This window comes from Lineus longissimus, chromosome 10 (genome assembly GCF_910592395.1).
Source record: "Lineus longissimus chromosome 10, tnLinLong1.2, whole genome shotgun sequence".
Classification (NCBI taxonomy): domain Eukaryota; kingdom Metazoa; phylum Nemertea; class Pilidiophora; order Heteronemertea; family Lineidae; genus Lineus; species Lineus longissimus.
This window is the reverse complement of record NC_088317.1, coordinates 16,134,491-16,154,977: the sequence shown is the minus strand read 5'-3', so window position 1 is coordinate 16,154,977 and position 20,487 is coordinate 16,134,491. Positions and strand designations below refer to the sequence as shown.

At 40.3% G+C, this 20,487-nt stretch overlaps 1 protein-coding gene across 3 annotated transcripts in view; it reads left to right on the top strand.

Annotated features, from left to right (window-relative positions):
• The first annotated feature begins 3,197 nt into the window (after nucleotides 1–3,197).
• The window catches only part of LOC135494531 (inositol 1,4,5-trisphosphate receptor type 3-like), a 72,043-nt gene continuing 54,753 nt past the window's right edge, over nucleotides 3,198–20,487 (top strand). For 2 of the 3 annotated variants that reach the window (XM_064782586.1, XM_064782585.1), the window contains exons 1-10: nucleotides 3,198–3,551; nucleotides 6,168–6,238; nucleotides 7,272–7,396; nucleotides 7,923–8,009; nucleotides 8,494–8,571; nucleotides 13,937–14,121; nucleotides 14,333–14,420; nucleotides 16,091–16,178; nucleotides 16,580–16,687; nucleotides 17,359–17,504. In XM_064782586.1, the coding sequence (XP_064638656.1) occupies nucleotides 3,472–3,551; nucleotides 6,168–6,238; nucleotides 7,272–7,396; nucleotides 7,923–8,009; nucleotides 8,494–8,571; nucleotides 13,937–14,121; nucleotides 14,333–14,420; nucleotides 16,091–16,178; nucleotides 16,580–16,687; nucleotides 17,359–17,504 (1,056 nt within the window). In that variant the 5' untranslated portion in view covers nucleotides 3,198–3,471. Of the gene's footprint in view, nucleotides 3,552–6,167; nucleotides 6,239–7,271; nucleotides 7,397–7,922; nucleotides 8,010–8,493; nucleotides 8,572–13,936; nucleotides 14,122–14,332; nucleotides 14,421–16,090; nucleotides 16,179–16,579; nucleotides 16,688–17,358; nucleotides 17,505–19,392; nucleotides 19,423–20,487 lie in introns of all 3 variants that reach the window. The other variant, XM_064782584.1, reaches the window with a different exon arrangement.

Genomic DNA, 20,487 nt, shown 5'->3' with positions numbered 1-20,487 from the left:
TTGGCTCATTTAGACATGTAGGCCTGCTCCACAACAGTGCAAAACGAAACGGCTAGGCAATAACGTCAATTATAAAGGGAGCTAAAACCTGTTGCTCCCAATAACGTACATTTGTAAGTGTAAAAAGTAATCGGAGGTATATGCAAAGCTTCGCTTTTTTAGCCTATGCTTATTGCATGTATTTTTTGCCAATTTAACCTGTTCAACCGCACCTCCTCTGCCTGGAGACTGGGAGCGTAACCCAGTCATGTATTGCATCGTGATACACGTTAAAACAAATCGATCCATGCATGGAGCCTGAGAGCGATGCTCGGTTATACAACAGAACCCGGGGGTCAAGATGGCGCTTAATTTGACAAAAAGGAGGACGGGGAAAAATCGTTCATCCATCATTCTTATTGTCTCCGGAGGAAAAAAAACGGTAATAAAAGTACAATAGTCCGCCATGAAAGCCACTTTGGCAATTAGGGGAAATTGTTTACAAAATGAAAAACTAACAAATAACAGAAAAAACAATTGAAGATGAGCAAAGATAATAAGAGGACAAGATAATTACGCTAATTAACTATGTTTGGTATGTCAATAAGCTCGTGTAATATAGGCTACCCAATCTTTATGGAATTAATTACCCTAATAAGTAGAATTACAACAATTACCGTGTTGGTAATTCACGGTAATTATTTGGTAATTATTTGTATAATTATGAGACAATAAATTCGGAGATGGGTTTTGGGAGTGGGACATGATAGTTCAGGTTTTTTTGCGTGGTGTATGAAACTGTCAACGCTGTAAAACCATTAACCCTTAAATGGTTCAGTGAGAAAATCATCGCCACACACAGGGGAAATCGTGCGATGCCCATTGGACATTTCTCGTGGAGAGTCACATCTTGACCCTCAATGTATTGACATTGCTGATAAAGCTTTACAGACAACGCGCGTTGCGGAGGTAATGGAGGCAATACCGCTGGACATTCAGCATGGGAGTGTCATGGATATCAAAATAATAATGACCGCTTTAGACTTGGTCTGACTTAACTTTACATCGAGACATCCTTTGGGCATCAAATTAATCGACATCTTGACCCTCAACGTATTGACATTGCTAAGCTTCTTGACCCTCAATGTATTGATATTGCTGAGCTTCCGACAACGCGCGCCGCTGAGGCACGATGGCAATACCGCTGGAAGTTGAGTATGGGCAGAGGTATGGGGGAAATACCACTGGAAGTTCACTATGCATCACGACAGCACCAATGCATTTGCGTATTATATATATATATATAGTATGTTTATTCGTACTCTTAAGGTACAATGAATTTCATTACAGATAAATATCACGTCCTTACAACTTTATATTGTCTTGGTGAAAAGGCTACTGCATGCACTGGGTCCTCTGATGAACCCGGAGAATCAAAATCCCGGACCTTGGGTATCCCGTGCCTAATCAAGGTTCTGAGTCATCTCGTCTTCCTGATCTCCGATAGCGCGTCTTAGGAAAATATCCCTTTCTTGCTTCCAAGACACGATAAATTTCTAACTTAACGTGTGCAAGTTTTACAACAAAGGTTCCGTCCGATAAACTACAATAAGTGAAGGTTTTGTTGTCAGTGCTTGCTAACGATGTTTTGCCTCGTCACGCCTCCTTTGCAAGGATGTGATGCTTGAAATCAGTAGATAGTAGGCCGAGTATCTTTAGTTACGAGGATGAATGCTACAATGCCGGGAGGCCATGCGTGCGCCCCTGACGGGGAAGCATAAAGAAATCCTTAACTCCGAGAATGGGTGAACCAGGGAGCCGAGTCGCGTAATGCTCCGAGTTTTCGACTTGATTCTCCTACATGGGGTGAGGATATTAAAACCACGGGTGTGATGAGCCGTTCTGCGGCCAGGGCAATAGCGCTAGCCCAGCTGACGTGTGTCCTTCTGTAACTGTTAAACACGGAGATTAAATAGAGCAACAAAAAGAGGAGAGGTAAGGAAAAGGAGAAGTATTAGCGATGTAGGGATTATTTCATGGAAATTTTCGAGTACATTTGTGCAAAGCGTTTTTCTGTAGTTGCCACGGACCGATACACGAACACTTAAATCGTTTTAGTTAATTTTGGTCTGTGCTGCTTCTCTCGGCATTCGAAAGGTAGCGAACCTTGGTAGGAGCAGTTTAACTGAAGCTCGTTAGATGGCGACACCATTACGTCACTATTTAGACTGTTCCTCCTTTCAGCACGGCGCGAACGGGCGATTTAAATCGCTGCTACATGTTCCTGCGATTATAATACATGTAGCTGGTTGCAACGAAAAGATCTCTCGTCTGCGGGTACAACCAGTAATCACTGAGTTTGATAGGCCTACATTTATTTATCACAGGTCACAACGATCGCCGATTCTGGTGAGGGGTACCTGCGATGACCGTCGAAAACAAGCGATTATCGTCGCATGCGATTTAAATCGCGAGTAGCAACTACTTACATGGTTCGTTTGCGGGGCGCTTAAACGTTAATCCATCTTTAAATTCATGTATGAGGAAGTGCCCGCTTCGTTACCTCGTAAAAGTATATGTATTGACTTGGTTCAAAGATTATATCAGTTACATATTTTTAAATGTCGTTACTGTCTTCATCCAATTAAAGGAGACGCGGAAATTAGGCGTCACGATTGGGTAACGTGGTCACGTTGGCGGATAAGATATCTAATGGTGATGTATCCTCTCTATTTTATTGCAAATGAGAACAATTCATATTTTCGCACTGATCAAATATAAGAAGACCATCAGCGCCGTGTGACGGATTTATGGCCGCGCTTTTCTATTTGTTACTGTCAGTCAAGGCCTACCCATGCTATACATGTAATTCTAGGCCTATGCTCGGTCTGGTTGGGTTATAAAGCCATGGAAAAAACGTTAATCACGTTATTTTTAGTATTTAAAAAAAATGGACGCTCAGTCATTCGTCCCAGCCGTTCATGTGCACAAGATTACGACAGGTATTCAGCTTATATACTAGGCCCTATACTTAAGATATACTCTCTCTGTTAGTTTACCGAATGCACCTTGGCTACGCCGTTATCCCCTACCCCGCCCACAGGCAGATATATCGACACATTCCCAATGCTTTACACTATAGAGTTGTCACGGTCTGATTGGAGATCAATACGGGACGAGATTAAACGCGATCAAGACATGTACGAGTTCAACAATAAATGGCTTGACACACAGTAACGCAAAATCACGGAAAATACTACACGATTATCCGAGGAATATTAGTGTTGTGTCAGCTATAAGAAAAAAAACAGAAATAAATTCGAATTTTTGGATACAGAGCCGACAGATAATCAAATTTACGGCTATAGTTTCGGATACATTGCCTAAATCGGATCAATATTAGGATGGTGTCATCTTGAAATCTCGTTGATATCATCAGTGATGATGAGGCAATAACCCATTTCATTCTGATTCACGTGGAACTTTGCTACGATGACGAGTTTGTGTTTTGGAGATGCTGTGGCCTTCTTCTCCGAGGAGCAATACGGATTCGCCTTTTCAACACAGAGCAGGTAGAGATTACTTTCGGTCAAATTTACTTTAATTGTTGGCCTACTGTCGACATCAAAGTGCTAAAGGCCAACGGTTTTAGTTAAATATGTGACTAAATTTGAAAATTTTACATCACATAATCACACACTTAAATAACATAAATGTCATTATTTCCGTTGTGTAGACCCATATACGAGTGCGACTACTCGCACAAAACGACCATTGACAAGATTTCGACAACAATTCGCAAGTAACACAAAAGAGTGCTCTCCATATCAAGCAATTTCAGAAATGCATGCGCTTTATATCCACATTTCTTGACAAGAGTTCATGACGTGTACAAGGCCTTTCTTCTGATATCTTAAGACACCATATAAGCTATATGTGTTTAAAAGTTGTATTTGAGAAAAACTGTGGACACAAACATCCTTTGCATTAGTGCTATTAAAGGGAAAGTTTAGCCAGAAACCATGTAGGTCAGATTGAGTTACATAAAGTCGCCAATAGGAGTCTCTCATATCTCATGGTACATCGAAATTATTGCATGAGCAGTACAATTACCGCTGGATCAAACGACCAGGCACATGAAGACTACCAAAATTACCCCTGGTTCCTGGATGTTCTATCCCTTTAAGAGTATTTTAAATGGTCGATTCATTACAAGTGCCAAATCAGTTTTTGCATGGGCCTAAGTCTAGGATTTAAACTTTTTACGCTAAACATGCTATAGGCCTATACATGCAGCTAATATAAAAAAGCATTGAAAACAGAAAGGCGATTTTTTCCCCTCTCACTTGAGCCAATGATACAATGTACACAGTTATGTAGACTTGATATGTATCATAATAGTTTCTTCAGATTTCTTAGGTTAGCAGTGCAGCGTATCATATTAAAAAAGATAATATCAGAAAATGTGAATTCACGCAATGATATATCTTTGGGTTGACATTTGCGTGGGTGTTTCTTCGTTGAATGGGGATCTTTACCTCGTGCAGGCCTAGGGGGTCGTGTTGGTGCGCCCATTGTCCACACTGAGTCACGACCCATTCGACTGAGAACGTCGTGAGGATACAGAATAAAACTCATGCCAACCTGTTTTTATCTAGATTTTTTTGTAAGATTTCCTTTATGGGAATAACATACAAATCAAATGCATGCAAAAGTCAGAGAGAATACCCAGCACATTCACAATATACATGTAGTGCACGTGAAAAAGCTTTGGAAAGCATTAGGCCCTATCGCCATTTATATTGGGGTTTTCAAACCCGACTTGCCTCACGTATGTAAAAGGTGAAAGGTGGAGTCTTTAAGGGAACAATACAGCGTCACAACCACAAAAAACCCTCTATGACCTCTATTGAGACCACCCCCAAGGGAGCACCTGATAAAATCCACGAATTTGTCCACCAACATTGGCCAATATACTGGGTCACTATTCTGGTGCTGATTTTTTGGAAAAGAATGAATTAGCACCATTCTATCTCCTCATGGGATTGAACTATCTTTTTCGGCACAGTATGTATGGTAACCATGTCTAAAGGCCCATTGGCGCTGAGAAGTAGCCGATTAGCACGCATAGGGCATTCACTTTGGTCACGAATCTCCATATTGTCCGACTGCACTTCGTGTTTATAGGCTTCTCGTTCATTGTCTCCACTCTGGCAATGCGATTCATCAAGATGTAATGATATGGTTTCATGTGATGGTTCCGTGCATCCTGGGTCACTGTGATTTATATGATCTAGGAAGAATGAATAAAGACTAGTCTTTTCTTGGTATCACAAATAATGAGGAAAAGGAAAGAGGTCTTCGCGGCCCTCGTTGATGTCTTTTCGGTAAATCTGGATCCTTTTTTATTTTTCTATGTGCAACAACGTCAACAACGAATTTCTCCACGGCTGCTGAGAAAATGGTCCATAAAGTTTATAAAGTGCAATTATAAATAAAAAAAGCACGTGGCAAGTTGTGCAAGTACATGTGTCTACATTTGTATTCTAATTTACCACTGTAAATCAGGCCTTTTATTCAAGTTGTTTATAAATCAACGAAAACTAACAATACCTGTAGATTGTGAGCTGACTACATGTCGCTGTATATCCACTAGTAGAGAAAAATAGGTACCATGATTCCGGCCACACCCACTTGTTACCTTTACTGTTTTACTATAGCATGATGATGGCAACTCTTCCTGGTGTAGGGGATTATCATTGCTAAGGTTTTGGGACGGCTTTTTGCTAATTACTTCTTGGGCAATAGCTGCCTGTGTGGTCAGTGAGAGTGAGTTTTACGATCTCAAAGGCCAGGTGCAGAGATTAAAATGGGGATTGGTTCATTTTGATAAAGACCTATACACGTAGGCCCTATGCGTAGACACGGAAATAAATGGAAAATTAGTTCCAATGGTGCTCGCACTAGAAGTGTATATATATTTGAATTTGTATTTAAGGGGTAATAGAAGATTAAATGTAAGCCCGGTTTATTCCTGTCATTGGTTAATAAACGATACCCACTGCGGGTTCACGCTGAAAAAAAAAAAAAAAAAAAAAAAATTATCCCTTTTTGAAATGTGCATTAAGTTGAGTTTTTCCTTATTTCAATATTCATTCTAAATGATTTCACTTGTTTGTTAATTCCAGCTCAATTCATGCAGAAATTGCTGTTGCAAAGAACCAGGATCGGCGGAAACCTAATATTCCCGACTGTCAAGGTAAGCTAAAGAAGTTTCATGCGTATGCAAATGAACAACAAGGCCATTGTGATTATAGTATTTTGGTATAATGGATTAAATGATTAACATTAATTCCTGGGCTTGAGTTATCATGTTGTGATCTTATCTTATTATTTTCGAAGTTGTAGGCCTACTCAGTGTTGTGATCATAAAGGACTTGAATAAAATAGTAATGGTTAAAGAATGGAAATCACTGCTCAGCTTCTATCATTCTGCAGGGGGGGGGGGTAGGGGGTAGGGGGGTAGGGGGTAGGGGGGTAGGGGGTAGGGGGGTAGGAGGTAGGGGTGGGGGGGGGGGGTAGCAAGAATTGAATTGAACAGATTTACTGAGGTAATTTCATTTCAAAGAGTGGTAGAAAATGTTTTGAACATCCCAAACAGGTGGATTGCCTTGACAACCGAATTGCCCTAGAAGTAAACCCAGTGACACTATCGATAGGCAACTATGTTTATATCCAAGTACAGTGGGGCCCGTTTGCATGGGAACAAATCAATCTAGACCGAACCAGTCTCGATATGTAGGCCTATTCCTTTCCTGTCCTTTTGACTATATCCTATGCAAAAATTGTATTATTATATGCAATAAGTAAATGATACCTGGTGGTACGGTATAGGTTATAAGTTATAAACACAAAATAGCTTTTGTATTATAACGCAGTAATGACATTCTTGACATTGGTTATCCATTGAATGAACTGCAAAGAGCTGACACATTATTTACAAATACCGGTATTGCCTTAAAGAAAGTGTTCCGGCCTGTCAGTTATCTTTGCAGCATTGACCTGATAGCATTGACCTGATAGCATTGCCCTGATAGCATTGCACTGCTAAAGTACTAAAGTTAACCTTTTGAGGATGAGTCTTGACCTGATTGAGAAATCGAGATGAAAAACCTGTGTCATCGATGTCTCTGAACCACACTTCGTTATGCTTGGCAATGGTAATGAATATGTCTCGATGCAATGGCCCAAATACTGAAGAAAATATTTCATACTCAAGTTCTTTATTTCAGTGCTCTCTTTCAAAATCTGTTACGCAAACCGCTACAAGCTAAACAAAAAGTATAGAAAATTAAAGAAGAAATCTGAAGAAAATCCAAGCAATATTGCCTTAAAAAGCCAAGTCTCAGAAACAAAGGTAGGATATGTTATCTGATGTGAACTTTAGCTTCTTTTGATTGAGAAGGTCATGCATGTATATTGTATAGTTCCATGTGTTTGTATCTCTCCCTCGTTATAACGAACACCTCGCTATAGCGAACATTTTGCTGTGTCCGTTATAGCAAGGGACTACTGTAGTCTCGTGACAGGAAAGTTCCATCTTGGGCCCTCAAGTTTTGGGTCCACTCCGCCGACCTGGACTCCGTTACACCATGAGAGGAGGTTATGGATGGAGTAGCTCTCTAGTGAGGTGGCATGAAATTGAGCTTGATGACTTGTTAATACCAGCAAACCAGTACCCACCGGGCAATAAAAGATGAATTTTGTACTAGAAAACCATGCAGTATTCAGCTGACAGGAAAGTTACTTTAATTGAGAAAACCGGTACACAGGGGACATGAAAAGAGTTTAAAACGGTACCAGAAATATGTCACTCATTTAGAGTATATACTTAAAATTGTCATTATATTGGCTGTGACAATGTTCTTTTTCTTCTTGCACAGATAGCAGCTGATGCAGAAAATGATGACAATCGAAGTGAGCAGACCCGACAGAATGGCAAGAAACTGCTTTATGGACAAATTATACAGGTACATTTTTGATGAAACTGTGTTCCATTGAAAACATATCAAATTGACAGGTTTTGTTTTAAGAAATGTGTAGTATGATAACTGGCGTTTGCAAATTGAGATGTGTTTGGATGATGACCCTTGTATTTGGGGTTGTGTATCCCATGGTCCATGATGACTCTGGTATTTGGGGGTTGTGGATCCCATGGTCTATGATGACCCTGGTATTTGGGGTTGTGTATCCCATGGTCAATGATGACCCTGGTATTTGAAGTTGTGTATCACATGGTCCATGATGACCCTGGTATTTGGGGTTGTGTATCCCATGGTCCTTGTGTCCATCTGAGCTATTATGCTTCCAGAACTTTGGGGCCTTTCATTTGGCAACATGGTTCAGTTACGTGTGTGAGCTGAGGAGCACACAGCTGATCATGGTATTCGAGGATGCTATTAGGCAGCACTAACAAGTGATATGGTGGAACTCATTCCCGGCTTTTTTTTCCAGCTTTGCCATGTGTTCACAGGAAAATTCATTCAGATCAGCACAACACAAACATCAAAGACTGAGACTAGTAATATGGAGGTAGGTTGAAAAATTTGCAGCTTTTTTTTTTCGAAAAGGACTTTATCTGCTCAAAAATGTTTTCTAAGCCTAGAGGCATCGGTGATGCTCGAAATGATAGCAAACGAAACTGTGAAAATATGACAAAAGTATCAAACAATAGCATTCCGCGAAGATGACGTCACTGCAGCTGCTGCCCTCTATTTCCCCATCTCTGAATTACAGGCAATGTCGGACAAATATGCGGTTTCGTAATGGATTCAGGCTTTCTAACTGGGGCAGTTAGATTCAATCTGGCACATGTCCGAGTGTTGGAAATACTACATAATTGTTCTGAATATTTCTTTCTCTGACTCTATGGTATCATTCATGCTAAAAACAATGCAGGGTCAAAGATAATTGACTTTGAAATAAGCTCAAATGCGTAGAAATAAGTGTCGATGTCCGCCTGTCACGTGACTAAAACGTCATCAATATCTTATGCAAATGACCTTGTGAGCTATAAATAGTAACTTCGCGGGATGGTATTGGAGTCCGTGCAAAGATCAAAGTTCATGAAATGAAGGTTTAACGTGTTCAAAACGAAAGTGAGGGAAAACACGTGTCATTAAGTGTAGATTATTCTGTACTTGGTGTCATGCAGTCGGCATGTTCGTGTTTAAAGGCTACATTGTACGTAGTGTTCAAAACGAAAGTGAGGGAAAACACGTGTCATTAAGTGTAGATTATTCTGTACTTGGTGTCATGCAGTCGGCATGTTCGTGTTTAAAGGCTACATTGTACGTAGTGTTCAAAACGAAAATAAGGGAAAACACGTGTCATTAAGTATAGATTAATCTGTATTATACATGTTCGTGTTTAAAGGCTACATGTATGTGGTGATACTGTACGATGAGTGCTTAGACCAGCTATGGTTTAGTTGTGACAACTCAAATATTTATTTTGGTGTTCATTGGTGAAATTTTTTATTTGGTCATAAGCGTGCACTGTTAGAATAAAAAACCCATTACTCTGTCACCATGTTACTGGTCATAAATATTTGTCCAATGGTCAGATATTCTGTATCCATTGTCTAGGAACACCACTCGACAGGGCGGCCATATTTGTTTTTTTCCGGTCGCTGTCTGATTGGTTTTCCCACAATAGTTTTACAAATCAGCTATTTGCTACCACATTAGATGTTACGTTCCATATTTACCTCTCCACTATATTACTAACAACAAATTTGCACTTGGTGCTGAATAGGAATAATGCATTTGGTATCACTGTGAGTTTCGCAAATACTCTAAGTTCACTGATATAAGACCATTCCTGGTTATTCAAGTTAGGCCCCTGATGAGTACAAATCGTCATCCGGTGCGATTCAACGTGTTCATTTCCGAAAGACAAAGTTTGACATAGCTGATTCATCCATTGGTCAGTTCAAGTTCCAACTGGACCTTTGTTTCAGTATCACAGTAATAAGTCAACCGGTCTTATGTAGATGAAACTAGAGTATGTTGTAGCTTTGAAGGCCATGCAGTTTTTTTCTGTTTTTTGGTTTATCTGTTGTTGTTGACATTCATAATGGAAACCTCGGCATAAAAACACCCGTAGGACTTTGTAACAACAATAGACTCATCTCGATATCAAGAATCGAAAGGTTTTTATTTCTTCAAGAGCAGTGGATCAGGGCAAGCCTAAATTGCCGAGAGTTTGAACACCGGCCTGATTGATTCCAAAGAGTGGATAACTCCTGATGACATGTAGAGTATCCTAGTACCAAAAGATTTGTGTCGCTGGTGCTTTTTGGTCTGCAAAGTCTGACCCCACCCGCTAACGGCAAATAGAACCCATCTTTCAGTTTAAAAACCTTGAAATAAGCACTGGGGCATGCTTCGAAAGATAGGCCAACCCGCCACCCACTGCATAGCCCCTCGTTTTCATACTCATCTGTCAAAGGGAGCCGATATATTTTCATTGAATTGATTGATCCAGTGATGATATGGATCTATTGAAATATTCTATCAATGGATTCATTATTCCTAATCCTACTTGGTTTTATTGAGTATTTTGCGTATTATTGCGTATTGTTTGCGGATATGAGACCAAAAGCCGTGGTTTTGAGTGCGTGGCAGGCTCTATTGAGCGTGGTATTTGTGGTCATGGGGGGTTCAAGTCTTAGGGTGTAGAGGTGTGACAAATAGTTGCAGTGATCAAAATCTCTTGTTTGTTGGACACTTCAGAAGCATGTCACCCTTTTTGAAGTCTGTGCATTTACTTTCGCATGTAGAGTCACACTAGTCTCTACATGTATTCTGTGGGAAACTATAAAGAAAGAATTTGGAATCTTTGAACATTCTCTTGTCTACAAATTACACTGAAAGTTATGAATTTTACATATCAGCAATCAACAGACTTACAAGTGAACATTATTCAATACCAGTACTCATATGTACCAAAGAGTTATTACCTTTAATTACAGAACCTACATCAGATACAATTCCCACCCAAGAAACCAATAACTTAAAGGGGATTACGCACGCCCAACATTTCCATCTACTTTTTATATTTTCTCGGGCGGTGAAAATGAACCTTCTCATTTCCTGTTTATGAGTCTGGCTCAGATCAGTCAGCTTGATGAACTTGCGGATAATAGGGCCCGCAATAGGGTTCCATTCAGAAACTGGCTTATGACTTGCTGATGCAGCAACCGCGTTGATACCGTCTGAGGTGCGGTAAGGGCATTGTACTGCTCTTACGAAGTTCGCTTTAATCGATTATAATTGATAACCAGTGTATTGATCTGTTGAGATCAAATATGTAATCACAGAATATCTCTTGTGTTGATATGATCATTATAAAGGTTGTTATGATATGTTGTGGTGTATTTGTCCCTGGAGTGATCTCCCTCAAGTACCCAGCAAACGAGGGATTCAACTGACTGCGACCTGCGATTTAAATCACATGCGACTGTCATTGCAGGTTGCAGCAACCCACGAGATCAAATTCAGTGATAACCGGTTATAACTGGAGTTGGGAGATCCTTTTGTCAGCGATTTTAATTTCGGGTAACTGTGATTTAAATCACTCCTCTGTATTGCGCTAAAGCAAAAAGGCCCCGGAGCTCAGGATGGATAAAATAAGACATAGAAGCCAGCAGAATGTGAATATTTTATAGCTGACAAAAAATCCGACTTCAGGGACATGTTTTGATTGACAATTGACTTTTTGCCCTTACATGACTGCAGAGGATAAGCTCGACACTTATCAATCTTTTATTCGCCAACACATCCCTCAAGCTCATCAGATTTATCCAGAATTACTGTCAGCATAAATAAAGATTATCAACAGACAATCGAATTTGCCTCAAACATTTAATCATTAACGAAATACAATAAATCTATCACCATTGCATTGTGCGTCGAAAGCAAACTGGTTGCTTTTCCAATAACTTTGAATTTGTGATTTTTTGATTCAATTTATAATTGTGTGATATGCCAAGTATGAATGAGAAAACAAGCAATTTGTATTGCTGCGAAATGCAATCACGACCGCATGCAACACAAATCACTTGTCTGCGGTGGTCATTGCAGGTGTCTGCGACCAGAATCAGAAATCGCATCGATCTGCAATGAGCAGCAAACCCAGTGATTACTGCTTTTACCTGCAGACAAGGGATCTTTTTGTTGCATATAGCAGCAAATGTAATCGCAGGTCACAAAATTGCTTGTTTGCATGTGATTGATTGATTGATTGACTGATCTAGCTCTCTAGATTTGTCCACTGATGAACAAATAATCTTGAGGAAAAAAGCTATAGCGATTCTCTCCTCTGAATTGACAAATGTTTGCATCGAAGACAAACAATCGCCACTGTATATGTACACTCGATCATCGTACAAAGATCAACGCTGCATGACGTGCTGGATATCAATTATACATCAGTTATACGAGTCAATAGTAGTCTTTGATAACAATGTCTCACCATACTATCAGAATAATGAGGGACTTGGTTCTTTGTCGCTGAGGCATGATAATATCTAATGCCACAAAGCATCCATTATGTACTGTCCTGGTCATTATTATGATTTATCGCTATAATTGCTATATTATGTATGACGTATGTGATATGCCCTGCAAATGTAGCAGTGGTTGCATATGTGACCCACGAGGCCAAAATCATAAGGTAAGGTGATACAGTTATAGCTCCTACAGTGTGACCCACGAGGCCAAAATCATAAGGTAAGGTGATACAAATATAGCTCCTACAGTGTGACCCACGAGGCCAAAATCATAAGGTAAGGTGATACAATTATAGCTCCTACAGTGTGACCCACGAGGCCAAAATCATAAGGTAAGGTGATACAATTATAGCTCCTACAGTGTGACCCACGAGGCCAAAATCATAAGGTAAGGTGATACAAATATAGCTTCTACAGTGTAGAAAACAGCTGATAGGGATACACCGTTCATATTTACTGATGGCTCAGGAAAATACAAATGAAGTTATACATAATACTGTATTAATATTGCATAAACTTGAACTTAAACTTGGCAAAAACTCTGAATTACAGTCACTGTGTATTTAAACCACAGTGTAGCAGACAACTGTCTTTATGGTCAACCTCTCTATTAAGGACAATCTCTCTATCGAGGACACTAGCTCTGTGGGTGATATGAATAAAGACTAGCAAATGCTGGACACAAATTGCTTCCTTTCATTCAACTTGAGCTCTCTAATTAGGCCACCTCTCTATCAAGGACAGCATTGGTCAGACCCAAGTGTGTCCTTAATAGAGAGGTTCTACTGTACACATATCATGGCATGCTAGAACCTGCTCATTTTGCAATTTGGAAACAACCATATCCAATAGACAGGAAGGCTTCGATGATCAAAGCTCCATAATCCATCTGAGTGTGAAATATGTGCAATTGTATTTAGTGAAAGGACAATTAATGTACCACACCCTGTTTATGAACTTTGCTGGTTATTATGTGGAGTTGTGTCTTACTGTTGAAATAAGGCGTTAACCTTTTGTGTAAGGTTTGAGCCATTACAAGACTGGCTCAATCCAGAATTACTCTAGATTCACCAACCTAAGACCAGTTCGGATAATTCAATTCAAGCTACAGTGGAACCTACTTTAGCGGACACCTCTCTATTAAGGACACCCTCTCTATTAAGGACACTAGTTTTGATCCAAAATTGGTTGTTTCCATTCAATTTGACCTCTCTAATCAGGACACCACTTTTCAGTCCCGAGGGTGTCCGTTATAGAGAGGTTCTACTGTAGTTATCATGTATCATGCCCGTGACCATCCCATTATGACTTCAGCTTTCCATCACTACACCACCATGCTCGACTAAACCTTGTCAATACCTTCTCCAAAATCTCTCATTCCAGATCGTATTGTCGCCTCACGATTCCAAGAATGCGCAGTTCAAGATTATGCCTCGGTATAAGGTGAAAGCTGAGGGTGATGTGGTCCAGGTCGATGATCAGATCGTATTAGAATCCCTAAAGTCCCCTGGTCAATTTCTACATGTCAGTAAAGCGGTATTTGGCACGTCGTCTGTTTATGCTGGAAAGTAAGTTGATCTCATAGGACACCAATCAAGAAGTCGACTACAGCCCAAGTCACAATTGACATCCTTCCTGGTTTACGTCAGTTACACGCATCGTATGTACAAGTTGCGCGCCAGTGACGCCCTCTATCGCAGGATACTGCAACTAAAATCACTTGTTTCCAGGGTGTTTTAGGGAACAGTTTTAAAGAGTTGTTCAAAAATCTTTTTCCAGTCATGAGTTGAACTTGTCGGTGAGGCAGTCTGGCTTCACGATATACCGGAGGGATTCACCGAAACCGGGAGATGATTTGCGACTAAAGGTAAGAATGATCAAATCGCAAAGTCATGTATTGACCCTTTTAGCAAAAATACATAACATTGCATAAGTGAGTTTGTCTTATTTTTTCTTTTAGGCATATTGCAGTGTTTGAGAATTGATTTCACAATGGAAGAAAATACATGTTTGAAAATTTAATTCTCATCAAAGTTTATCATGCTTTGATCATGATTCGAAATCATGTTTCACACGATACCCTATATGTATAGCTCATTAACACGAACCATATTTAAAGTCAAAATGCCAAATGTTATCACATCGTCAATCAATATGTCTCAAATATTGTTGCTTTTAGCATACGATATTTGATTTTAAAAAGATATTGGCTCATTTTGAATATCAAGTGCCTTTTGTAAGAAAAATCGTAAATGTCAGCTTTATATTTTCTCCACCCATGCCTTTAGCAGTGATATTAACTCTTGTATGTCTGATGCAATTGATTGTTGGTGGGGGTGGCTGGGCTATTGAGTAGGTAGAGATGTGATACTCTACCAGCCTTTAGGCCACGTGTTTTTTATTTCTTGGTTTACGGGACCGACCGACTTGCTTTTTTGGGATTTTGGAAAAAAAATATCTGAAAATCATTGATTTTTTATTTTATTTTCCGCCCGACCCATCATAATTAGATAAAATGACGAGAAATAAAATAAAATCCACTGTATAGAGCAGTGTGATAACCAATGTTTGTGCACTTTCACAACTTATCAGCCATCTAGATGAGGGAAATAGCCCCGACTAAGACATTGCGCCTTGTTCTGAAAAAAAGTGAACTTTGATTCCAGCAGTATTTGGGTAATTTTATTTCTCCCGATCATACATAGTTATTTGGGTTATTTTTATTTTTAATTTTATTTCGACCACCCGACCATACATTTTTAAAAGCTCTTCCCGTAAACCAAGAAATAAAAAACATGTGGCCTTAGTATTCTCCCGCTGTACATCAATCCTCGACTTGAGGTCTTTGTGCTACATTTTGTGAACATCCTGCAGTTGAGGTCTTTTGCCTCCCTGGCATGGGCACCAGGTACAAAGCAGTGGCAGTTCCCACCCGTTTCTTTTTTCTTTACTCTTGGTTAAACATGCTTAACCGGTGAGCTTTCTGCTCCACGGATGATCGGGTAATGATTTCCATGCCCTATGGACACCACACGCCATATCTGTTGCCAACGGAAACCGAGCAACATTCTGATAAGGGCGGTATATTCTTCTGATTCTGCAGAAAATTTACGACTAAAATGACTAAGTACTCTGTGTGATCTACTATTTAATTAAGTTAACCCTTTTGCTGCTGCAAGACAGATTAGATCCAGGTTGGAATCTTGGTCCTTATTGGCTTATCACATATTTGGTACCGTAAACCACTTTTTTTTTGCCGACGTTTTATTTTGGTGGATTTTGCCAATAACCTGAATTCGCAAAAAAAAAATTCTGTATAAAAAAAGAAAGAATTGTCATAGTTGGCCAAAAAAGAAATTGTGAAAATCAATTTTTTTGTCAGAAATTTTTGCGATTAACATGAATAACCAACAGAAAGATGTTTCATAATCTGCCAAAAGAAAATCGTAATTTTTTTTTCAGAATTTTTCGTAAATTGCAAAAAGAGGTGTGAAAGTTGGTTTACAGTTCATTTTCCTTTCTTTTCGATGATTTCAGGCCGGTGTTCCCGTCCGTTTCTTCCACAAGGAGATTGAGGCTTATCTAGTGGCGGAGGGGCTCTTCGATGATGCCGTCACAGAAGAAGGTAAGAAAGAATAATCTGATGAAGGGCGAATATTCAGTAAGAGGTCGCTGCAATCTCCTGACCCTTTTCCCCATGAAATCTGTTCGTCTTCCGTGAAGTGGTGTGATAGGCTGCAGAATGTCAATAGACGTTAAACCAGGAAGAACTTGCCAAGCTTTTCTGATTAGCCCATCGCAATGAAAAATCAGGTCCTGATAGATAGATAACAATTGTAGCGGTACTGTTTCTTGATGCATGATTGGCTGGAAGTATAATGAATACGACATCATCTTTGAAGATCCGAGGAGATAAAAGTCCTATGCGAGATTGTCAAGTCTTCCTCTTGCAATAGTTAGCTCCAAATACACGCTTCAGCACTGGCTATGGTGAGATATATCGTCGTTTTTCATGTTCTTTTCCAGTTCACCTCCGAGTGCGGGTCATGGATCAAAACAATCCCAAGACGCTGTTCCCCTCCAGTTCGGCGCTAACGTATTGGCAGATAGAGTTTGAGGAGGGGATCATTAGTGGTAAGAATAGCAATTGGAGCTGGGGATGAGGGGGGTTGGTAGTGGCACATGTAACACTCATTTGTCTCAATCTAAGTCAAATGTCATGTTACAAGCAACATAACTGAGTTTGTATATGGTATGACATTGGAATCTAGAGGCTGTGTGCTTCTATCTGCCCATATGAAGTTGTGCTAAAACCTGCGGCGATCACACTGTTGAAATGATAAAAGAATGAAATAGTTGGACCGACCACATAACCATGGGGTCATGGGTTTGACACTCAGTAGTAACGCCACTGTTGAAGAAATCTCTGCGTCCTATTATAAGGAAGGTATAGTAACCTAGTCGACAGATCGGCATGACGGAGATAGTCCCAGCCAGCAGACAGGATAGAGAGTTCCACCATAGAGCCACAGAGCTTTGTGGTCAGTTGGTACACCTTTGATCAGTATTCCTCTCTATTCTTCATCAGGGAGCAGGTACAGAGCCCAGAGCTTTGTGGTCAGCGTGTACACCTTTGATCAGTATTCCTCTCTATTCTTCATCAGGGAGCAGGTACAGAGCCCCAGAGCTTTGCGGTCAGCGTGTACACCTTTGATCAGTATTCCTCTCTATTCTTCATTGGGGTGCAGGTGACTGAATGCACAAGTTCACGGTGTGCTAGCTGAACTGTCCTATCTTTCCTTCAGGTGAGGTAGTGCGATGGGAGCAACAGTGCCGGATCCGTCACATGTGCACGCGAAAGTATCTGCGGATCGAAACCGATCTGTCTCTGAAGCTGACAGACAAGTACCAGGATCCGAGCACGGTGTTCAGGCTTCACCCAGTCATCAAAGTAAGTGGGTCGTAACGTTTGATACAAGGATTGATCACGGTGTTCAGGCTTCACCCAGTCATCAAAGTATGTGGGTCGTAACGTTTGATACAAGGATTGATCACGGTGTTCAGGCTTCACCCAGTCATCAAAGTATGTGGGTCGTAACGTTTGATACAAGGATTGATCACGGTGTTCAGGCTTCACCCAGTCATCAAAGTAAGTGGGTCGTAACATTTGATACAAGGATTGATCACGGTGTTCAGGCTTCACCCAGTCATCAAAGTAAGTTGGTCGTAACATTTGATACAAGGATTGATCACGGTGTTCAGGCTTCACCCAGTCATCAAAGTAAGTGGGTCGTAACATTTGATACAAGGATTGATCACGGTGTTCAGGCTTCACCCAGTCATCAAAGTAAGTTGGTCGTAACATTTGATACAAGGATTGATCACGGTGTTCAGGCTTCACCCAGTCATCAAAGTAAGTGGGTCGTAACATTTGATACAAGGATTGATCACGGTGTTCAGGCTTCACCCAGTCATCAAAGTAAGTGGGTCGTAACATTTGATACAAGGATTGATCACGGTGTTCAGGCTTCACCCAGTCATCAAAGTAAGTGGGTCGTAACGTTTGATACAAGGATTGATCACGGTGTTCAGGCTTCACCCAGTCATCAAAGTAAGTGGGTCGTAACATTTGATACAAGGATTGATCACGGTGTTCAGGCTTCACCCAGTCATCAAAGTAAGTGGGTCGTAACGTTTGATACAAGGATTGATCACGGTGTTCAGGCTTCACCCAGTCATCAAAGTAAGTGGGTCGTAACATTTGATACAAGGATTGATCACGGTGTTCAGGCTTCACCCAGTCATCAAAGTAAGTTGGTCGTAACATTTGATACAAGGATTGATCACGGTGTTCAGGCTTCACCCAGTCATCAAAGTAAGTGGGTCGTAACGTTTGATACAAGGATTGATCACGGTGTTCAGGCTTCACCCAGTCATCAAAGTAAGTGGGTCGTAACGTTTGATACAAGGATTGATCACGGTGTTCAGGCTTCACCCAGTCATCAAAGTAAGTGGGTCGTAACATTTGATACAAGGATTGATCAAAAGTTTGTCTAAAGTTCTTGCTTTACTTAGGGGTTGGCAACAGGAACAACCATTTTGACTAGAACCAAATTCCTAAAGCAATGAGAACTCATTCAGAATGACGTGAATGCCACATTCCCTTGTGGTAGTCTATTCTTTGATTTCCAGAGAACAGCCTCCTGGGTTTAAATGGACATTCACTGCATTTTGAAGGAGTTCGAATTGCTTTAGGATTTCAAATTCTAGCCAAAATGGTGGTGGTCAACCCTTAAGACAGTTTCCAAGTCTTCATGTCTTTTCTGAACACACACACACGTAAACTATATTTTTGGGTCATAATAGTAGCTAAGCATGATCGAATATCAAAGCACACAGTTATTGTACTTCTGTGTCATGTCTTTGTATGAATGTGTATGTCATTACATGACAGAGTTGGCACGACTATTGTAAAACCACATAATGTTGTCACATGACCACATATTGTTGTCACATGACCACACATTGTTGTCACATGACCACACATTGTTGTCACATGACCACACATTGTTGTCACATGACCACATATTGTTGTCACATGACCACATATTGTTGTCACATGACCACATATTGTTGTCACATACGTTGTCATGGCAACTCATATTTTACAACGTTGAAAGTTATACTTTTGCCTGGGTTTTCTTGGTTACAAACATCACCATTTGGTTCTATTGCATAGATAAATTTTTTACAAAACAAAGAAATTGTGCTTTTTTATACCCATCAATTTTGACGGTAGTTTACTCAAATAAGGCATGGGATTTTGGTTCCCACTTCAGCTTAGTTCTGTTGGCGGTGATACACTTAAGGTACAGTGTCCTTTCAGATGAAATTCCTGCTGACCTTGTATGAAGGTCGTAACAATGCTTGTAATTTAGACTTTAAGTTGGTTGCACGGGACTGACCTTAAAATAACTGTTCAAGGTTGCACAGGACTGACCTGAAAATAACTGTTCAAGGTTGCACAGGACTGACCTTAAAATAACTGTTCAAGGTTGCACAGGAATGACCTTGAAATAACTGTTCAAGGTTGCACGGGACTCACCTGAAAATAACTGTTTAAGATTGCACGGGACTGACCTCAAAATAACTGTTCAAGGTTGCACAGGACTGACCTCAGAATAACTGTTCAAGGTGTTGCACGGGACTGACCTCAAAATTATACTGTTCAAGGTTTCACGGCACTGACCTTGAAATAACTGTTCAAGGTCAAATGGCACTGACCTTAAGAAACATCAGTGAGCTTTCAAAATCATGCAGCACAGACCATAAAAAAGTTGTTCGAGATCATACAGCTTCCAACTTCAATACCTCTAGTGCTTTTGCCAGGATTTGAAATTGGGAGTGTGTTGTGAAATAGGCTCGAAGTCTGAAAGTGGAGGGCTTGAATGATTTTAATCGTCTATTTTTGGTGACCATTTCTTGGACACAAGTGCCGTGGAGCCTTCAGAGGCCTTGCTTGTATTGATAGATGAACAGATCCTAGATAGCTAAGCACAGAAATAACACATCTACCATCTTTACAGGATATTTCGATTGACCTTCACACGGGTCGTTTAAATGTAGGTGGTCTCAAAACCCCACTTGATTGCCTATATAATTTTGCAGTGTTTTTCGTACGTGACTTGGCCCCCACCCCACCAATCACCTTCCCCCATTTTTCATACGTGATTTGCCACCCCACACCTTCACCATGTACATTTGCTTTCAGGATGTATCTCCTGTGACAGGAGAAGCTTATGTACATGTATGTCCATAATCTCAATATACAATCTTTACTCTGCTAACATTGTACAACCTCAGATTGTCATTCTGTGTGCTTCATCCATTTTGTTTCTGCTCATTGGGTCAGGTCAAGTCCTGGGGTTGAGAAA